Source organism: Anomaloglossus baeobatrachus, chromosome 3 (assembly GCF_048569485.1).
Source record: "Anomaloglossus baeobatrachus isolate aAnoBae1 chromosome 3, aAnoBae1.hap1, whole genome shotgun sequence".
Lineage (NCBI taxonomy): Eukaryota > Metazoa > Chordata > Amphibia > Anura > Aromobatidae > Anomaloglossus > Anomaloglossus baeobatrachus.
The window spans coordinates 628,123,087-628,140,844 of record NC_134355.1 but is presented as its reverse complement, the minus strand read 5'-3'; the positions used below and the strand labels follow the sequence as shown (position 1 = coordinate 628,140,844).

Here is a 17,758-nt window from a genome sequence, read left to right as displayed (position 1 = left end):
AGGCGGAGACCTGATGTTGCCTTCATCCAACGTTTGTGCTATCGATGTCTGAGAGAGCTGTACACACTCACTTGTTTCCCCTTCCAAACCAACTGACGACCTACCAAGCAAACTGCCTGTTGCGGTTACAGTGGTGGAAGTTGTGCGTGGAAAAACAGGTGTGACAGCTGTCCCCACAGTCCTAGAAGATGAAGAGCGCGCGGATGCACTGGAAGGGGCAGGCGGTGGATGGTTCACTCCGCTAGGCCGCATTGCAGCAAGGTGAGCTTCCCACCGGGACATATGATATTTATTCATGTGACGATTCATGGAAGAAGTTGTCAAACTGCTGAGGTTTTGACCTCTACTAATAGAACCATGACAAATTTTACAGATCACATAATTTGGGCGATCTTTTGCTATGTCAAAAAAGGACCAGGCTAGGCAAGGCTTAGAGGGCATGCGACCTGTTGATCCACCCCGACTAGTGCTCAGAGGCAGAGTGGTGGCTGAGGATGCAGTTGTAGACGTGCTACCAGTACTCCGATTCTGTCCAGGAAGGCGCAAGGTAACTTCGTCATCAGTTGCATCCTCCTCCACCACCTCTGTTGACCTCCTCGAGTGCCTGACTGTGGGTTGACAGTAGGTGGGATCTAGAACTTCATCATCAATTGTTGTGTTTGCACTTCCCTCACCCTCAGACCGAGCCTCTTCTTGCCCTGACCGAATATTTAAGTTGTCATCCCAATCGGGTATCTGCGTCTCATCTTCATCAGTATGTTCCTCATTGTCTATAACCACAGGTGTTACAGTTTGTGACAAAGGGTCAACATTATGCTCAGAAACTTGGTCCTCACGGCCTGAATCAGAGTCACAAAGGTTCTGGGCATCACTGCAGACCATTTCATGTTCTGTACTCACTGTAGCTTGGGAGCAGACCTCTGATTCCCAGGCTATAGTGTGACTGAACAGCTCTGCAGACTCAGCCATCTCAGTTCCACCATACTGTGCAGGGATGATGGAGACTTCAGAGCTGGGAGAAAGCAAGTTTGATTGGGATGACAACTCAGAGGACTGGTGTTTTTTGGATGCGGTACTTGAAGTGGCTCAGAGGGCACTTGTTGGACCACTTGAGATCCATTCAAGCATTTTCCTTTTTTGGCCATCATCTACCTTTGTTCCTGTTGTTCGTGTCCGTAAAAAAGGGAGCACATCGGATTGTCCACGCTAAGTAGCAGACATCTTACTTTTGCTGGTAGATGGTCTATCTTCAGCAGATGATAATGGAGTTTTGCCACCTTCCCCACAGACAAAACTTTTTTTTCCTTTTCCACCACGCCTCTTCCCCTTTCCACCAGCATCTGTCATTTTGCCACTCATGTTGATTGCGACAAGATTGTGCACTGAAAATGTGGTAGTAAAAATTGAGAGGTGGTGTAGATTTCAGCGGTGGTATAGCTTTATTAACAGCAGAATAAACAACAATAACTATCCCTGACAATGCAACTACGGCCCTTAAACTGGCAGCATAGTTTGCTAGTATAATGGCTTAGTAACAATGATTTTGAAAGTGCAATGCAGGCAGACGTGCTGCAAATATCTTTGCACTAGTGGGACTAGACAAAAGTCCAATAGCCACGTTTAGGATGCCACTAGGTACACTGAGTGTTTGCTAGTATAATGGCTTAGTTATAATGAGTTGGAGTGTGCAATGCAGGCAGACGTGCTGCAAATATCTTTGCACTAGTGGGATAACACAAAAGTCCAATAGCCACGTTTAGGATGCCACTAGGTACACTGAGTGTTTGCTAGTATAATGGCTTAGTTATAATGAGTTGGAGTGTGCAATGCAGGCAGACGTGCTGCAAATATCTTTGCACTAGTGGGACTACACAAAAGTCCAATAGCCACGTTTAGGATGCCACTAGGTACACTGAGTGTTTGCTAGTATAATGGCTTAGTTATAATGAGTTGGAGTGTGCAATGCAGGCAGACGTGCTGCAAATATCTTTGCACTAGTGGGACAACACAAAAGTCCAATAGCCACGTTTAGGATGCCACTAGGTACACTGAGTGTTTGCTAGTATAATGGCTTAGTTATAATGAGTTGGAGTGTGCAATGCAGGCAGACGTGCTGCAAATATCTTTGCACTAGTGGGATAACACAAAAGTCCAATAGCCACGTTTAGGATGCCACTAGGTACACTGAGTGTTTGCTAGTATAATGGCTTAGTTATAATGAGTTGGAGTGTGCAATGCAGGCAGACGTGCTGCAAATATCTTTGCACTAGTGGGACTAGACAAAAGTCCAATAGCCACGTTTAGGATGACACTAGGTACACTGAGTGTTTGCTAGTATAATGGCTTAGTTATAATGAGTTGGAGTGTGCAATGCAGGCAGACGTGCTGCAAATATCTTTGCACTAGTGGGACTACACAAAAGTCCAATAGCCACGTTTAGGATGCCACTAGGTACACTGAGTGTTTGCTAGTATAATGGCTTAGTTATAATGAGTTGGAGTGTGCAATGCAGGCAGACGTGCTGCAAATATCTTTGCACTAGTGGGACTACACAAAAGTCCAATAGCCACGTTTAGGATGCCACTAGGTACACTGAGTGTTTGCTAGTATAATGGCTTAGTTATAATGAGTTGGAGTGTGCAATGCAAGCAGACGTGCTGCAAATATCTTTGCACTAGTGGGACTAGACAAAAGTCCAATAGCCACGTTTAAGATGACACTAGGTACACTGAGTGTTTGCTAGTATAATGGCTTAGTTATAATGAGTTGGAGTGTGCAATGCAGGCAGACATGCTGCAAATATCTTTGCACTAGTGGGACTAGACAAAAGTCCAATAGCCACGTTTAGGATGACACTAGGTACACTGAGTGTTTGCTAGTATAATGGCTTAGTTATAATGAGTTGGAGTGTGCAGAGGACAGGAGGGTACAGTGCCAGGATTGTGGGGCTCTGGGTAGAGGAATGGAAGCCTGCCTTTCTATTCCCTCCTAATGGGGAAATGCAGCGAGGAAATCCCTGACCTTAGCTACACAGACGCTGTCTCTGTTTTCAGGACCTGTCACCTATGGCTCTGACCCTGCCGGTACGACCCCTTAAGAGGACTTATAGAAAGTGCTATCCCTAAGCTGTCCAGCGCTGTGTATGGAGCGCATACAGCAGTATCGGCGATAGGATAAAGGACGGAGCTGCGCCAGTGATGTCTGACACCAAGGACGCACAAGAGATAATGGCGTCCGGACGGGCAGATACTCGTTTTTATAATGCAGGGACATGTGACATGGACATCCTATCACACATGCCGTTGTTTCTCTGGCTAAAAGTCCACTTAGCTGTGTGTGTGTCTGGGATTGGTTGCCATAATGGCCCTCCCCACTACACGCGCGCGCTTAGGGAAGGAAGACAAGGAAAAAAAATGGCGATCGCTATTATACAAACAGCAGTGATCTGAAGGCGCTGTTCCCGCACACTATACACTGAAATTTCATAATAGTGTGAGTCACAGAGTGACTTACACTATTACAGCGGAAAGCCAGCTAGGAATTAGCTGTTTTTTTGCAGCTAGAACCATTATCGAACGTTTCTAGAACTATCGAGCTTTTGCAAAAAGCTCGAGTTCTAGTTCGATCTAGAACAGGCCCCAAAATCACTCGAGCCTAGAACTGGAGAACCTCGAACCTAGAACCGCGCTCAACTCTACTCTTGACATTCTCTTGATGAGCTTCAAGAGGTAGTCACCGGAAATGGTTTTCACTTCACAGGTGTGCCCTGTCAGGTTTAATAAGTGGGATTTCTTGCCTTATAAATGGGGTTGGGACCATCAGTTGTGTTGTGCAGAAGTCTGGTGGATACACAGCTGATAGTCCTACTGAATAGACTGTTAGAATTTTTATTATGGCAAGAAAAAAACAGCTAAGCAAAGAAAAACGAGTGGCCATCATTACTTTAAGAAATGAAAGTCAGTCAGTCCGAAAAATTGGGAAAACTTTGAAAGTGTTACCAAGTGCAGTGGCAAAAACCATCAAATGCTTCAAAGAAACTGGCTCACATGAGGACCGACCCAGGAAAGGAAGACCAAGAGTCACCTCTTATGCAGAGGATAAGTTTATCCGAGTCACCAGCCTCAGAAATCGCAGGTTAACAGCAGCTCAGATCAGAGACCAGGTCAATGCCACACAGAGTTCTAGCAGCAGACACATCTCTAGAACAACTGTTAAGAGGAGACTTTGTGCAGCAGGCCTTCATGGTAAAATAGCTGCTAGGAAACCACTGCTAAGGACAGGCAACAAGCAGAAGAGACTTGTTTGGGCTAAAGAACACAAGGAATGGACATTAGACCAGTTGCAATCTGTGCTTTGGGCTGATGAGTCCACATTTGAAATCTTTGGATCCAACCACCATGTCTTTGTGCGATGCAGAAAAGGTGAACGGATGGACTGTACATGCCTGGTTCCCACCGGGAAGCATGGAGGAGGAGGTGTGATTGTGTGGGGGGGCTTTGCTGGTGACACTGTTGGGGATTTATTCAAAATTGAATGCATAAAGAACCAGCATGGCTACCACAGCATCTTGCAACGGCATTCTATTCCATCCGGTTTGCGTTTAGTTAGACCATCATTTATTTTTCAACAGCACAATGACCCCAAACAAACCTCCAGGCTGTGTAAGGGCTATTTGACTAAGAAGGAGAGTGATGGGGTGTTACGCCAGATGACCTGGTCTCCACAGTAACCAGACCTGAACCCAATCGAGATGGTTTCGGGTGAGCTTGACCGCAGAGTGAAGGCAAAAGGGCCAAAAAGTGCTAAGCATCTCTAGGAACTCCTTCAAGACTGTTGGAAAACCATTTCTAGTGACTACCTCTTGAAGCTCATCAAGAGAATGCCAAGAGTGTGCAAATTAGTAATGAAAGCAAAAGGTGGCTACTTTGAAGAACCAAAAATAGACATATTTTCAGTTGTTTCACACTTTTTTAAGTATTTCATTCCACATGTACAAAATAAAGAAAACTCTTTGAATGAGAAGGTGTGTCCAAACTTTTGGTCTGTACTGTATATTTTTATATATATATTATATATATATATATATATATATATATATATACACACATTCACTATCCAATGACAGTGATCAGTGAGCGGGGTCTAATGAAATGGGTCCCTGCATCTCATCCGGTGCTGGTTGGCTGTCAGTGACCGCTGTCAGCACGGACCTGTCACTGAGTTTTTATACAGTGACAGTTTTACTCCATTATGGACATAGTAGGTCATAATGCGGGAACTGACACCTGCTCATGGCGTTCTACAGTATGTCAGTCATTCGTCATGAAGAGGATAAATTGATTTTGGTATCTACAAAATGATATTTCGTAACTGGCATAAAGAAACGTGTCCATGTAGGTTACAAAGTGACAGTTAAAGGGTATTCTCATCTCCAAGATGAGCTCAGCATAATAATAGTAATATTAGCAAATACCTCTAATTAGAAATGTATACCACCTGGTATAGGATACTAGAGATGTAAATACCCCTTTAATTATTGTATGAGCTATTTTCCATAAATGCATGCACATAAGTGTACACCACTAGGAGAAGTCATATATTATAAAGTGGGAGGGAAAAGAGAGAATTACTATGTGACTAAAATATAGCTTTTATTGATAAGAATTAAAATCTACTATTGTTAAAAGCTACATCATATTTTTTAACCCATAATAGATGCGCACCAGATGATACTGGGTTATCCCACAGTAATTAATTTCTTACTGATACAAAACACTACGTATAACAAATATACTGTAAATATATTTTTTTACAACATAAAAATACCCTATCTGATAAGAATATAAAGCCCCCTATAGCTCTGTACTCCATGCCTGCATCTGGTACTAATGCTCAGCTACCTTGTTGCCGCCTTAAGGGTTGCTAGGGAACTTCCTTATAAGGTAAGATGCCCCTTTAAGAATAGAACTCAGGGTTACATTATGACATCACAATTAAGAATCCCTATGTATACCAGTGTTTTCACTCTCATTCTCACTTTGACACTTGTGGTCATTGCTGTTAGTGATAAAGCTATATAGCTCTTCATATACAGATCGTGCTTTGCATTACTTTTATTTGAAATGTCTGGAATTTCTCCAGATAAATTTCAGGTGTTAGCACAACTTCAGGAGATTCTTATCAGCTATGACCCTGACTTTGTGCTACCACTACCCTGTGGCATCCTCAGCTTCACATACCGGCTGGTTATGAAGCTAGTGAGTGACTGCCTGACCAAATACAATCATGGTCAAATTAGCTCAGAATATCTTGAGCATTTACAGCAGAACATCAGGACAGCAGTACAAGAGGTAAATAACAGACAATCTGCACAAATCTTATAAAAATAGTAATAATAGAAAGTAATAATGGAATAAAAATGTAAGTTTATTCGGTAAAAAGTACCCTAATAAGAATAGCCAAAGAGCCAAAATAGGGCACACAGGCTACATGAGAAGGGAGAGAGTGGGATCTAAAGGATTAATTGAATTAGTGGTGGGAAGGTTGTGGTTGTGGAGGAATAGGATTATTAACTATTTAAGAACAAGGGAATTTTTCACTTTTTCCGCTCCCATATTTTCATCACTTTCTTTCAAGAGTCATATATTTGTAGTGACAGATGTGTGAGGAGTTGTTTTTGTTGTTGCTTTTTTGCAAGAAGACTTGAGGCTGTGAATGGCTCTATTCTTTTTACCATACAATGTACTGAAAAACAGGAATAATATTCCAAATGTGATGAAATGGTAACGAAAATTCAATTCTGGTTTTGCTTTTAAGGCTTTCAATATGGAGAAAAATTACCTAAAAACATTATTCTCCATGTCAGTCTGATAACTATGATATCATTATAACTAGTGGGCCCAGATCTTGTGAGAATTGGGGGTATTAATGTGGAATATTAATAACTTACGCCTTGTACCAGTGCGCTTCTTGTAGAGTCTCATTTTTAAAAAGGTGTTGTTTTTCTCCTGGTTTAGCTCAATCTAATATCTAAAGCTGAGTGTATGTATGTACTGTATGTGTGTGTATGTGTGTATGTATGTATGTATGTATGTATGTGTGTATGTATGTATGTGTGTATGTGTGTATGTATGTATGTATGTATGTGTGTATGTATGTATGTGTGTATGTATGTATGTATGTATGTACTGTATGTGTGTGTATGTGTGTATGTATGTATGTATGTCTGTATGTATGTATGTGTGTGTGTGTGTATGTCCGCTAAAGGAATTTCCACCGTCGCATGTATAATCACGAAATTTTGCGCACACACTCCATTTGACTCAAGGAACGTCATAAACTATCTTTTGAGGGAAAATTTTAACCCTACGCTTTACAGTTATTCGCCAAAAGACCTGCCTCCATTAAAGTTAATAGGGCTGGGAGCCACAGTGCAGCCAGAACTCAGAAGAATGCGCAGCCACGCCCTTAAGTGGAATGTTGGCATGTCACAATGCAGCCAGGGAAAGAGACAGAGAGACAGACAAACAAAGAAATAGGGAAAAAATAGGGAAAGAGACAGACAGAGAGAGTCAGACAGGAAAAGAGACAGACAGACAGATAAAGAATGAAACAGACAGAAAGAGAGAGAAAGAGAAAGACAGTTACTATCCTGGGCAATGCCAGGTGCTACAGCTACTTGATATATATAATTGTGGGGTTATCATTGTTGAAGTCACCCCTAGATTTGGGTTGTAAAGTTAATAAAGGATGCAGTGACCGTTTTACACCAGTCACAAGCAGTCATGTGTCTTATGTACATACACTGGGTAAGGCGTATAGACAAGGACATTTAATGGTTTACAAGTTACCAGATTCCTTGTCAGTTCCCAATATAAGCATTTTAGTGCAGATAGGAGTAAGGTGGTGACATAAAGGGCCCCCTCCATTCTGAACTTTCTCTCATGATTTTCTTGTTTATTTTCATCTCTATAGGCTGAAAGATCCCAAAGTGGAGAATTGGCCTTTATTAAAGAACTGGCCCAAAATGTCCTGAGGGTACTAGAGAACCCATCCTGCCAACTGGAGCATCAGGTAAGGATCCATCATCTTCTATATCTCATGTCATTGTTGTCTGATCTTCTCCAGATTTCCAGTCATGTAGCAGAAGGTCAGATTTATGATGTTTACGTTCTACCTTTGGTTCCAGGCAGACACAGGGTATAGTATGACAGCCTGTCTCCGCGGTTCTATCTGTGATGGCAGTCTGTACTCAGCGGTGCGGAGTTTATATCTATGCTTCTGTCTTGCTCGGTCATCACAGACTTCCTTCTTATAAATGCTGCAGTTCTGGGACATTATTAGAGAACAGTTGTATATACAAGTCCATTATGTATTAATGTACCTTTACTAGAGGGAGCGGCCGGGTATAGTTCATCCCATACTGAAATTATTAAGTAAATCCAGATTTAGATTTAGATATATATGGTATTTAGTATTTCTGAAATGTTATATTAATTGTATATATTATATCCATCAGGAAACATCAGAAGATGACTCCGAAGAAGGGCAGGACCTAAATATCCCTGACTGTGAGACCAGTCAGCTGGAGCTTAATACTGATCTGATAGAAGGTAAGCTGATCACCAATATTTTACATTCAAATGTCAAGTAATAGAGAACGGCAGAGAATATGCAGATTTACTCTTCATCCTCTGCATGAGGCCGATGGCTACACCAGAGCCCCCCATAGACAATATTGGAGGGCGCTCATATAATTCTGCTTCTTTTCTGGGGTTTTCTCATCTTAAAATAAAAAAAGAAGCTCATGAGTCCCCGATCATATCATTGTTGGGGATTCAATCAAATTTGCCGCAATCACAGATTTATCTACTGATACAGACTATTACATGACATCTCTTCATTATTTATCATTATTTTAGGAACATCTGTGCCGGCAAATACTGAATGTGGAATATGTGAGACACCAGAGATCGTCCACGAATCTGCCAGTGTAAGTATCAGAGGGATGTCTGTATAATGATGACTGGGCACGAAATACACATCCCATATTATATCCCATATGACAATGGGATGTCTCTGTTCTTCATGTAGATCAGACCTATTATATGTGATGATGGCATTATTCCTGCCTCCTCTGTGTGATGACCCTCGTCATCCCCTGCAGTATAATAATATATTTATATGGAGGATACAACCCTTTAATATAAGAGCGTCTGTGGAGGGTCCGGCTTGTATGACGTCCTCTACATCTGCTGCAGTGTAATCAGCGGGATATAATATAGACGGGAGATGTTCCTGCATCTGGAGCTTTATTTTTCTGTAGTTTCTATGACCTAATATAGTTTCTTATTAATTTATAGGCCGCGAGTGGATCCTTAAATGTAATGAGAAGTCCTTGTAAGAGCGACTTTGATCCGATCAAGCTGATCAGCTTTGGAAATTTTGGGTGAGCTTTTCTTTGATATAATATTTATTTCCAAGGACTTCTAATGACGACGCCAATGTCTCTGTGTCCCGCTCATGCAATGTTCCCATACAGAAATTAGGAGTCGATATCACTGTCCACATTTGTTACTATTCAGGACAGATGGGATGGAGTGTGAATGAGGACCTCCTATAGGTGATCATTTATGGAGTGTTAGAAAAAAAAAAAAGCCAGCACTAAATGTGCACTACAGCACTAAACATTCCAACTGTATTTATTATAAAATTGCGATTTTTGGCCAAAAATTGCAATTTCTTGAGCTACCCCACCACGTCACGGCAAATCTCATTTGGGGCAGTCCTACGCTAAAATATTTTTATAAAATGTGCCAGATGGCCTCACATATGAAATAGTAGAACTGCTCTTAGCAGCACTAACCTGGTTTATTTCAATCCCGTACCCATGACTGAGTCATGGCTGTGGGCGGGACAGGTCCAAGCAAATGCTGCATGAAGTAAATAGCCTGTGGACAGGGCCTGATGACTGTATGCGAACAGTCACCAACCGCCAAAATCTAGACAGGTGGAATACATCCCAAATTAGGGTGCATAGCTAGGTGGGGGTCAGTCACCGACCAATTGATTGAAAAAAAAACCCCAAAAAAGCCAGCACTAAATGTGCACTACAGCACTAAAAATTCCAACTGTACTTATTATAAATTTGAGATTTTGGGCAAAAAATTGCAATTTCTATTTTTATGGAATTTTAGTTTATGTATTTGTAGACACGTATTTCTAGAAATGGTCTCACATCTAGTATTAACCATTAGTACAGAAGATCATTTGATGAGGTCTACAGACAGATTATTAGTAACAATTGATAATTAATCATGGATTTTCCTTTTCTCCAGTGCCGTCCACTTAGTGCGCCATAAAGCCACAAAACAGATCTGCGCCATGAAGAAAATGGACAAGCAGAACCTGAATAATACATGGAGTCTTGAACAAGCCTTTCTGGAGAGGGACATCTCAGCAATTGCGGATTGTCCCTTTCTAGTCTCCATGTTCTGCTCTTTTCCTACTAGACGACATCTTTGTATGGTGATGGAGTACGCACCAGGTAGGACACATCCATTGTATATATATACTGCCCACGTCTGCTTAATCCTTATATATACCCAGACTGTGACCACATGGGCGGTTACATGTCCACACAGCATTTACTATAATGTATCTATTACCAAGATGCCTGAAAAATCATTGATCTCTGTGAAATCCTCGGGCGTATGTCCTGACTGAGCATGGTGGCAATTTCTGATAAGGATAAAAGCATAAATTGTTTATATTTGAGCAGTTTTTATAGATGGAAATGTCGCGGGCGGGGAGGAGGGTGTCAGCACACCGCGCTCACCCCTTCTGCTCGGGTCCGGCAGTTGCTCCTGGTGGCTCGAGCTGCGGGTCGGATCCCGGGGTGTCTCGAGCGACGCTCCTCGCCCGTGAGTGAAAGGGGGGGGTGTTTGTTGGGATTATAGTTCGTGACGCCACCCACGGTTGTGGTGATGGCACCACCGCTGCTCAGTGTGGGGGTCCCGGGGATGGCGATGGGAGCAGCCAGGTGTTGTGTTGCCCCTCCGTGGGTAGGGGTTGGTGATCCCGGGGCCCGGTGAAGAGATGTGAAGTGTAGGGCCTGGAGGGCGCAGGGACACGGGGGCAGCGCTATGCCTTGCGGCACTGTGGTACTCACTCAGCCTGAGACACGGACACAGTTTGTACGGTAAACCAACGGCTGGTAGGACGGTCCCACAGACGGTTGCACCTGCACTCCCGGTAGGTGACGGTGACGTCTCTCTTCCTTGCACCTGTTTGACTGATGGTAGCGGTGGATTCCCTCCGGTTACCCGCTCCCCGACTGCAATCTGGGCCGGAATAGCTCTACACTTTGCCCGCAGGCGCTGGCCCTGGGGAAACTGGTGCCTTGGCGGTGGCGGTGTCTCCCCGGTAATGGTCGGGCTGTTGCCGTCAATCGGGACTTTGTTGCTGGGGGATCTGCGTCCCCTTCACTGACGGATTCGGCAAATTGGGCGACTCCTAGCCTTGCCGGGGTCCGAGAGGCCCCTGCCCTGGTGCTGACTGTCCTTCGGAACACTGCTCCAGACCACCGGGCACACAGCCAACGGGGTCCTTCCAGGAACTTCCAAACGGTCCCCCTCCGCACAGTCACCGCCGTCGCTGACCTTGCTGTACTGGTCCTACACAAAGCTGGGCTCTCAGGCTTTCCTTCCTTCTTGTCACCTCACTTGCTTTCCTCCTTTACTACTCTTCTTTCCTCCACTTTCACTTCTCGGTTTACTCTAGCCCTCAGCTAGACTGCACTCTTCCCCTGCCCGGGGCTATCTGCTGTTCACTCCTTCATGTCCCTGACTCGACTGCTGCTCCTCTCTGAGCTTTTTTTTGCCTGGTCACTTCCTGCCTCCAGAGTTGTGAGCTCCTTGGTGGGCGGAGCCAACCGCCTGGCCCACCCCCTGGTGTGCATCAACAGACTCTTGGAGGAAGGCAACAAAGATTTCTGGTTAGCAGGTGTGCCTACCTGGAGTGTGGGGTGTAGTGGTGTTGTTATCTGTGTCCCCTGGCTTGCCCAGGGCGACACAGAAACTTTCGCAGAGAAATACATGAGGCTTGTAGATGGGGCCGGGCTCTATCTCTGTGTATAGGGTAACTCTGTAGTATACAATATATGTTGTGCATTATACAGTTTATCTCTATATATGATTTCCTGTTCCACTATCTTTGATTATTTCTCATTCACCCTCATCATGAGTAATTTACATTGTAACAAACCCTCACCTGTGATACTTGCTTTCTCGTGTAGGAGGAGACTGTGCCAGTCTCCTAAAGAACAAAGGTGCTTTTCCTAACGCCTTGGCTCAGTTGTACATCGCAGAAACAGTTGTCGCTGTGGAATATCTGCATAGCCATGGTGTGGTGCACAGAGACCTGAAGCCTCAGAAGTAAGTGACCCCTGTGTTATAATGAAGGGGAAGAAAGTTACAGATTGTTATAGAGTCTATGGGTTATTACTGACGCCATCTTTTCATTCACAGCCTCCTGATAACAGCTACAGGACATATTAAAGTCACGGATTTTGGGCTTTCAAAACTCGGCGTCATGAGACCAACGTCCAACGTCTACAAGGCTCCAACTGAGGACATCATCAGAGAGTTCTGTGATAAAGAGGTCGGCTTTACTTACAGGATCTTGTACTTTACAGATCTCTTCTCTTTCTCCTTATCTGATCATTTCTCATTTAGACGTTTCCTTTGATGTCATTTGTTGAAATGATATTTATTGATCATCATCCCTTATTTTTGTTTGTTTCCAGACGGTTGGCACGGTTACCTACATGGCCCCAGAAGTCATCCTATTGAAAGGATACGGAAGACCTGTAGACTGGTGGTCATTAGGGATCATTCTATACACATTCTATTTAGGATATGAACCCTTTACTGGGGCTACCAAGAAGGAGATTATGCGCAGGATCGTCTATGGTAAGCAAAGTAATCTGAATGCCATGTGATGTCTCTGTTATTTGCTTTGATTTGTTCTGTGCCCAAGTTTCTATTTTGTTAAGAAAAATGGGTTTTTTTTCATGAAAATGAATTCAGATGTTTTATTTTATGTAATACTTGATTTTTATATAACAGCTGACATACCTTGGACATTTAATGAATACTGTCCTCCACCAAAAGCTAAAGAATTAATCATTGCGCTGCTCCGAAAAAATCCTGCACATCGACTTGGGACAGGTAATATTATCATACTATTAATAATGATTTATTACACCTCATTGACAAGACAAATGACCATGCCCATGAGGACCAGCACTGAGGGTCTTTACTCCACCTACTTGTCCATTCCCCATTCTTCATACTATCACTACATTTCCTTCATGTCTGGCTCTGTTTTATCTTCAGTTCAGAATAACATAAACTGTACAGATATAGAGAAGTTTCTCTGACAATGACTGTGTTATTTTCCTTCTTGTCTTCCTTTTCCAGGAGGGGCAAATGAGATCAAAATGCATCCATTCCTGTGCGACTTGGACTTTGACAATCTGCTAAGTCAGAAACCCGTGTTCGTTCCTGATCTAAAGTCAGATCTGGACACCAGCAACTTTAACAGTAAGAAACATGAGACGTCCTCCGTAGAAAACGGCTGTGTGTCTTGTCTTTAATTTTGTGTGACAATCAGCTCCCACCATTATTAGTGATAGCATGGTGACTGTCTGACCAAGTCTTATGCTAATAATCTCTTATAACACATTACTTTGCAGCTCGCTATATGAAAAACAAACATGTGGATTCCGATGAGGAGGACACCAGTGAGGACAATAAGTGGCTAGAAGTCCGAAATTTTGTATCACCTTATCAAAGGTTTTGTAAAGTAAGTATGTGGCCAAAAAAATATATAAACCCTATAGCTATAAAAAAGTTTTAAAATAAATCTATTTTATATTTCTTCATTTATTTTAGCTATCTATCACCAACACTGAGAGGATGACCAATGAAGAGCCTATGTCACCTCCAGGATGTTCCAAAACCAATACTGAGAGGTTGACCAAAGAAGAGCCTGTGTCACCTCCACAGTGTTTTATAACCAATACTGAGGGGTTGACCAAAGAAGAGCCTGTGTCACCTCCAGGGGGTTCCATAACCAATACTGAGAGGTTGACCAAAGAAGAGCCTGTGTCACCTCCAGAGTGTTTTATAACCAATACTGAGGGGTTGACCAAAGAAGAGCCTGTGTCACCTCCAGGGGGTTCCATAACCAATACTGAGAGGTTGACCAAAGAAGAGCCTGTGTCACCTCCAGAGTGTTTTATAACCAATACTGAGGGGTTGACCAAAGAAGAGCCTGTGTCACCTCCAGGGGGTTCCATAACCAATACTGAGAGGTTGACCAAAGAAGAGCCTGTGTCACCTCCAGGGTGTTCTATAACCAGTACTGAGAGGATGACTAAAGAAGAGCCTGTGTCACCTCCAGAGTGTTCCATAACCAATATTGACAGGATGACTAAAGAAGAGCCTTTGTCACCTCCAGGGGGTTCCATAACCAATACTGAGAGGATGACCAAAGAGCCTGAGTCACCTCCAGGGGGTTCTATAACCAATACTGAGAGGATGACCAAAGAGACTATGTCACCTGCAGAGTGGTCCATGACCAATACTGAGAGGTTGACCAAAGAAGAACCTGTGTCACCTCCAGGGTGTTCTATAACCAATACTGAGAGTATGACCAAAGAGCCTGTGTCACCTCCAGAGTGTTCCATTACCAATACTGGGAGGTTGACCAAAGAAGAGCCTTTGTCAGCTCCAGAGGGTTTAATAACCAATACTGAGAGGATGACTAAAGGAGAGCCTGTGTCACCTCCAGAGTGTTCCATAACCAATACTGAGAGGTTGACCAAAGAAGAGCCTGTGTCACCTCCAGGGGGTTCCATAACCAATACTGAGAGGTTGACTAAAGAAGAGCCTGTGTCACCTCCAGGGGGTTCCGAAAAACCCTCAGACATGTGAGTAGATAATTATTATTATTATTATTATGTGATTTATAAGGGACGAGTAGCACAAATATAAATTCAGCATCCACCGCCCCATGATTGCTGATCTCTGTAGTTCTGGATTGTGAGAACACTGTAATAACAGCTGAATATGGAGACCAGCCATTCATTTCCAGTTCAATACAATATTACTAGTTGAGTCCATTATTTCTGGAAGAATGGGGTCCTGAGTGGGGAATCTCTTCCGTGTTTTCCTAATTGGCCTTACAGGCAGGTGCTCGTCCTTCTATATTGTTTTTACTTGTAATTTACTTGACTTTCTTCTATCAAACAGAAAGAAAGAATCTTCACTTTCCAAATCTGATGGTGGGAATCAGTGTTTCCCTGTCACTAACATTGCGGCATCCTCGCCCTCCGTCTCAGGTATGTACAGATATATAGATCATCCTATTATTTATCTACTCTCTTATATAGCGCTTTTAATTCCACCGCACCTTACAGACATGATCATCACTGTCCCCAGTGGGGTTCCCAATTTACATTCCCTATCAGTATGCCTTCGTAGTGTGGGAGGAAACCGGAGAATCCGGAGGATACCCACGGATTATACGGGAAGAACATACAAACTCCTTGCAGATGTCCTTAGCCTATAATCCAAAAGTGTAATGTGAATCTGCACATGAAGGATCAGGAAATTACTTACTTTATTCCCGTCGCCCCACTGAATTTTATTTTTCTTTGTGGGGGGTATATAAAATCCCGCATACGTTTCAAGAGTTATTGGGCCTTTATATTTGGTGCAAATGATTATGGTCTTTACCAATTATTATTATTATTATTATTGTTTATTTATAGAGCACCATTGATTCCATGGTGCTGTACATGAGGGGGTTACATACCGAATACATGTACACGTTACAATAGACAGACTAGCACAGGGGGAAGAGGGCCCTGCCCTTGCGGGCTTACATCCTAAAGGATTTTGGGGAGGAGACAGTAGGTGGGGTGTAGGTGGGGCGGCAGCTCCGCACGGTGGTGGGGCGGCAGCTCCGCACGGTGGTGGGGCGGCAGCTCCGCACGGTGGTGGGGCGGCAGCTCCGCACGGTGGTGGGGCGGCAGCTCCGCACGGTGGTGGGGCGGCAGCTCCGCACGGTGGTGGGGCGGCAGCTCCGCACGGTGGTGAAGCAGTGAGGTCATTGAAGGTTATAGGCATTTCTGAACAGATGAGTCTTTAGGTTCCGTTTGAAGCTTGCGAGTGTAGTAGATAGTCTGACGTGTTGAGGCAGTGAGTTCCAGGAGACTGGGGATGCTCGGGAGAAGTCTTGGAGTCGGTTGCATGAGGAGCGAATGAGAGAGGAGGATAGAAGGAGATCTTGGGAGGACCGGAGGTTACGTTTTGGAGTGTAGCGAGAGATTAGTTCAGAGATATATGGAGGAGACAGATTATGGATAGCTTTGTAGGTCAGTGTTAGTAATTTGAATTGGATACGGTGGAAGATTGGGAGCCAGTGGAGGGACTTGCAGAGAGGAGACGCGGGGTGGTATTGAGGAGAGAGGTGGATCAGTCGGGCAGCAGAGTTAAGGATGGACTGGAGAGGGGCAAGTGTGTTAGCAGGGAGACCACAGAGGAGGATGTTGCAGTAGTCGATGCGGGAGATTATGAGGGCGTGCACTAGAATTTTTGTAGATTGGGGATTGAGAAAAGGGCGGATTCTGGAGATATTTTTGAGTTGAAAACGGCAGGAGGTGGTGAGGGATTGGATGTGCGGTATGAAGGACAGGGCAGAGTCAAAGGTCACTCCGAGGCAGCGAACTTTGGGTGCTGGGGAGAGCGTGATGTTATTAATTGTAATGGATAGATCAGGTGGAGAGTGCAGGGGAGATGGAGGAAAGATGATTAGTTCAGTTTTGGCCATATTGAGCTTTAGGAAGCGAGAGGAAAAGAAGGAAGATATAGCAGATAGGCACTCTGGGATTCTGGACAGCAGAGATGTGACATCTGGACCAGAGAGGTAGATCTGAGTGTCATCAGCATATAGGTGGTACTGGAAGCCATGGGACTTTATGAGTTGTCCCAGGCCAAATGTATAGATAGAAAAAAGTAAGGGTCCCAGGACAGAGCCTTGAGGGACACCAACAGAGAGAGAACGGGATGAAGAGGTTGTGTGGGAATGGGAGACACTAAAAGTGCGGTTGGAGAGGTATGAAGAGATCCAAGAGAGAGCGAGGTCTCTGACACCAAGGGAAGAGAGGATCTGTAGTAGCAGGGAGTGGTCAACAGTGTCAAAGGCTGAGGATAGGTCTAGAAGTAGGAGTATAGAGAAGTGGTTGTTAGCTTTGGCGGTAAGTAAGTCATTTGTGATTTTAGTCAGGGCAGTTTCAGTGGAATGATGTGGACGGAAGCCGGACTGTAGGTTGTCAAAGAGAGAGTTAGAGGAGAGGTGGGAGGAAAGTTCAGCATGGACATGCTGTTCCAGGAGTTTTGAGGCAAGTGGGAGTAGCGATATGGGTCGATAGCTGGTAGTAGAGGTTGGGTCGAGGGAAGGTTTCTTTAGGATAGGTGTGACTGTTGCATGCTTAAAGGCAGAAGGGAAGGTACCAGTTGTTAGAGATAGGTTGAAGAGATGGGATAAGGCGGGAATAAGGATAGTGGTGAGGTTGGGGAGGAGGTGGGATGGGATGGGGTCAAGTGCGCATGTAGTGAGGTGCGCTTTTGAGAGAAGATGTGCAAGCTCTCCTTCGGTGATAGTGGGGAGGAAGTTTATGGGGGAGGGG

The 17,758-nt window shown here is 44.0% G+C and overlaps 1 protein-coding gene across 1 annotated transcript; it reads left to right on the top strand.

Annotated features, from left to right (window-relative positions):
- Positions 1-6,058: 6,058 nt before the first annotated feature.
- Positions 6,059-15,649, top strand: LOC142297338 (microtubule-associated serine/threonine-protein kinase 4-like). Its single transcript, XM_075341573.1, has 16 exons — positions 6,059-6,350; positions 7,975-8,073; positions 8,519-8,612; positions 8,922-8,992; positions 9,363-9,448; positions 10,338-10,546; positions 12,296-12,434; positions 12,528-12,660; positions 12,806-12,971; positions 13,128-13,229; positions 13,482-13,604; positions 13,757-13,866; positions 13,956-14,149; positions 14,264-14,995; positions 15,318-15,406; positions 15,549-15,649. Exons 1-16 carry the CDS (start codon positions 6,123-6,125, stop codon positions 15,647-15,649), a joined length of 2,676 nt encoding a protein of 891 aa, XP_075197688.1. The 5' UTR covers positions 6,059-6,122.
- Positions 15,650-17,758: the final 2,109 nt, after the last annotated feature.

Coding starts and splice junctions, on each gene's coding strand:
- LOC142297338 (XM_075341573.1), top strand. CDS start 6,123: ATGTCTGGAATTTCTCCAGATAAATTTCAGGTGTTAGCACAACTTCAG. Junction 12,435..12,527: donor AGAGACCTGAAGCCTCAGAA/GTAAGTGACCCC, acceptor TTTCATTCACAG/CCTCCTGATAACAGCTACAG. Junction 14,996..15,317: donor TCCGAAAAACCCTCAGACAT/GTGAGTAGATAA, acceptor TCTATCAAACAG/AAAGAAAGAATCTTCACTTT.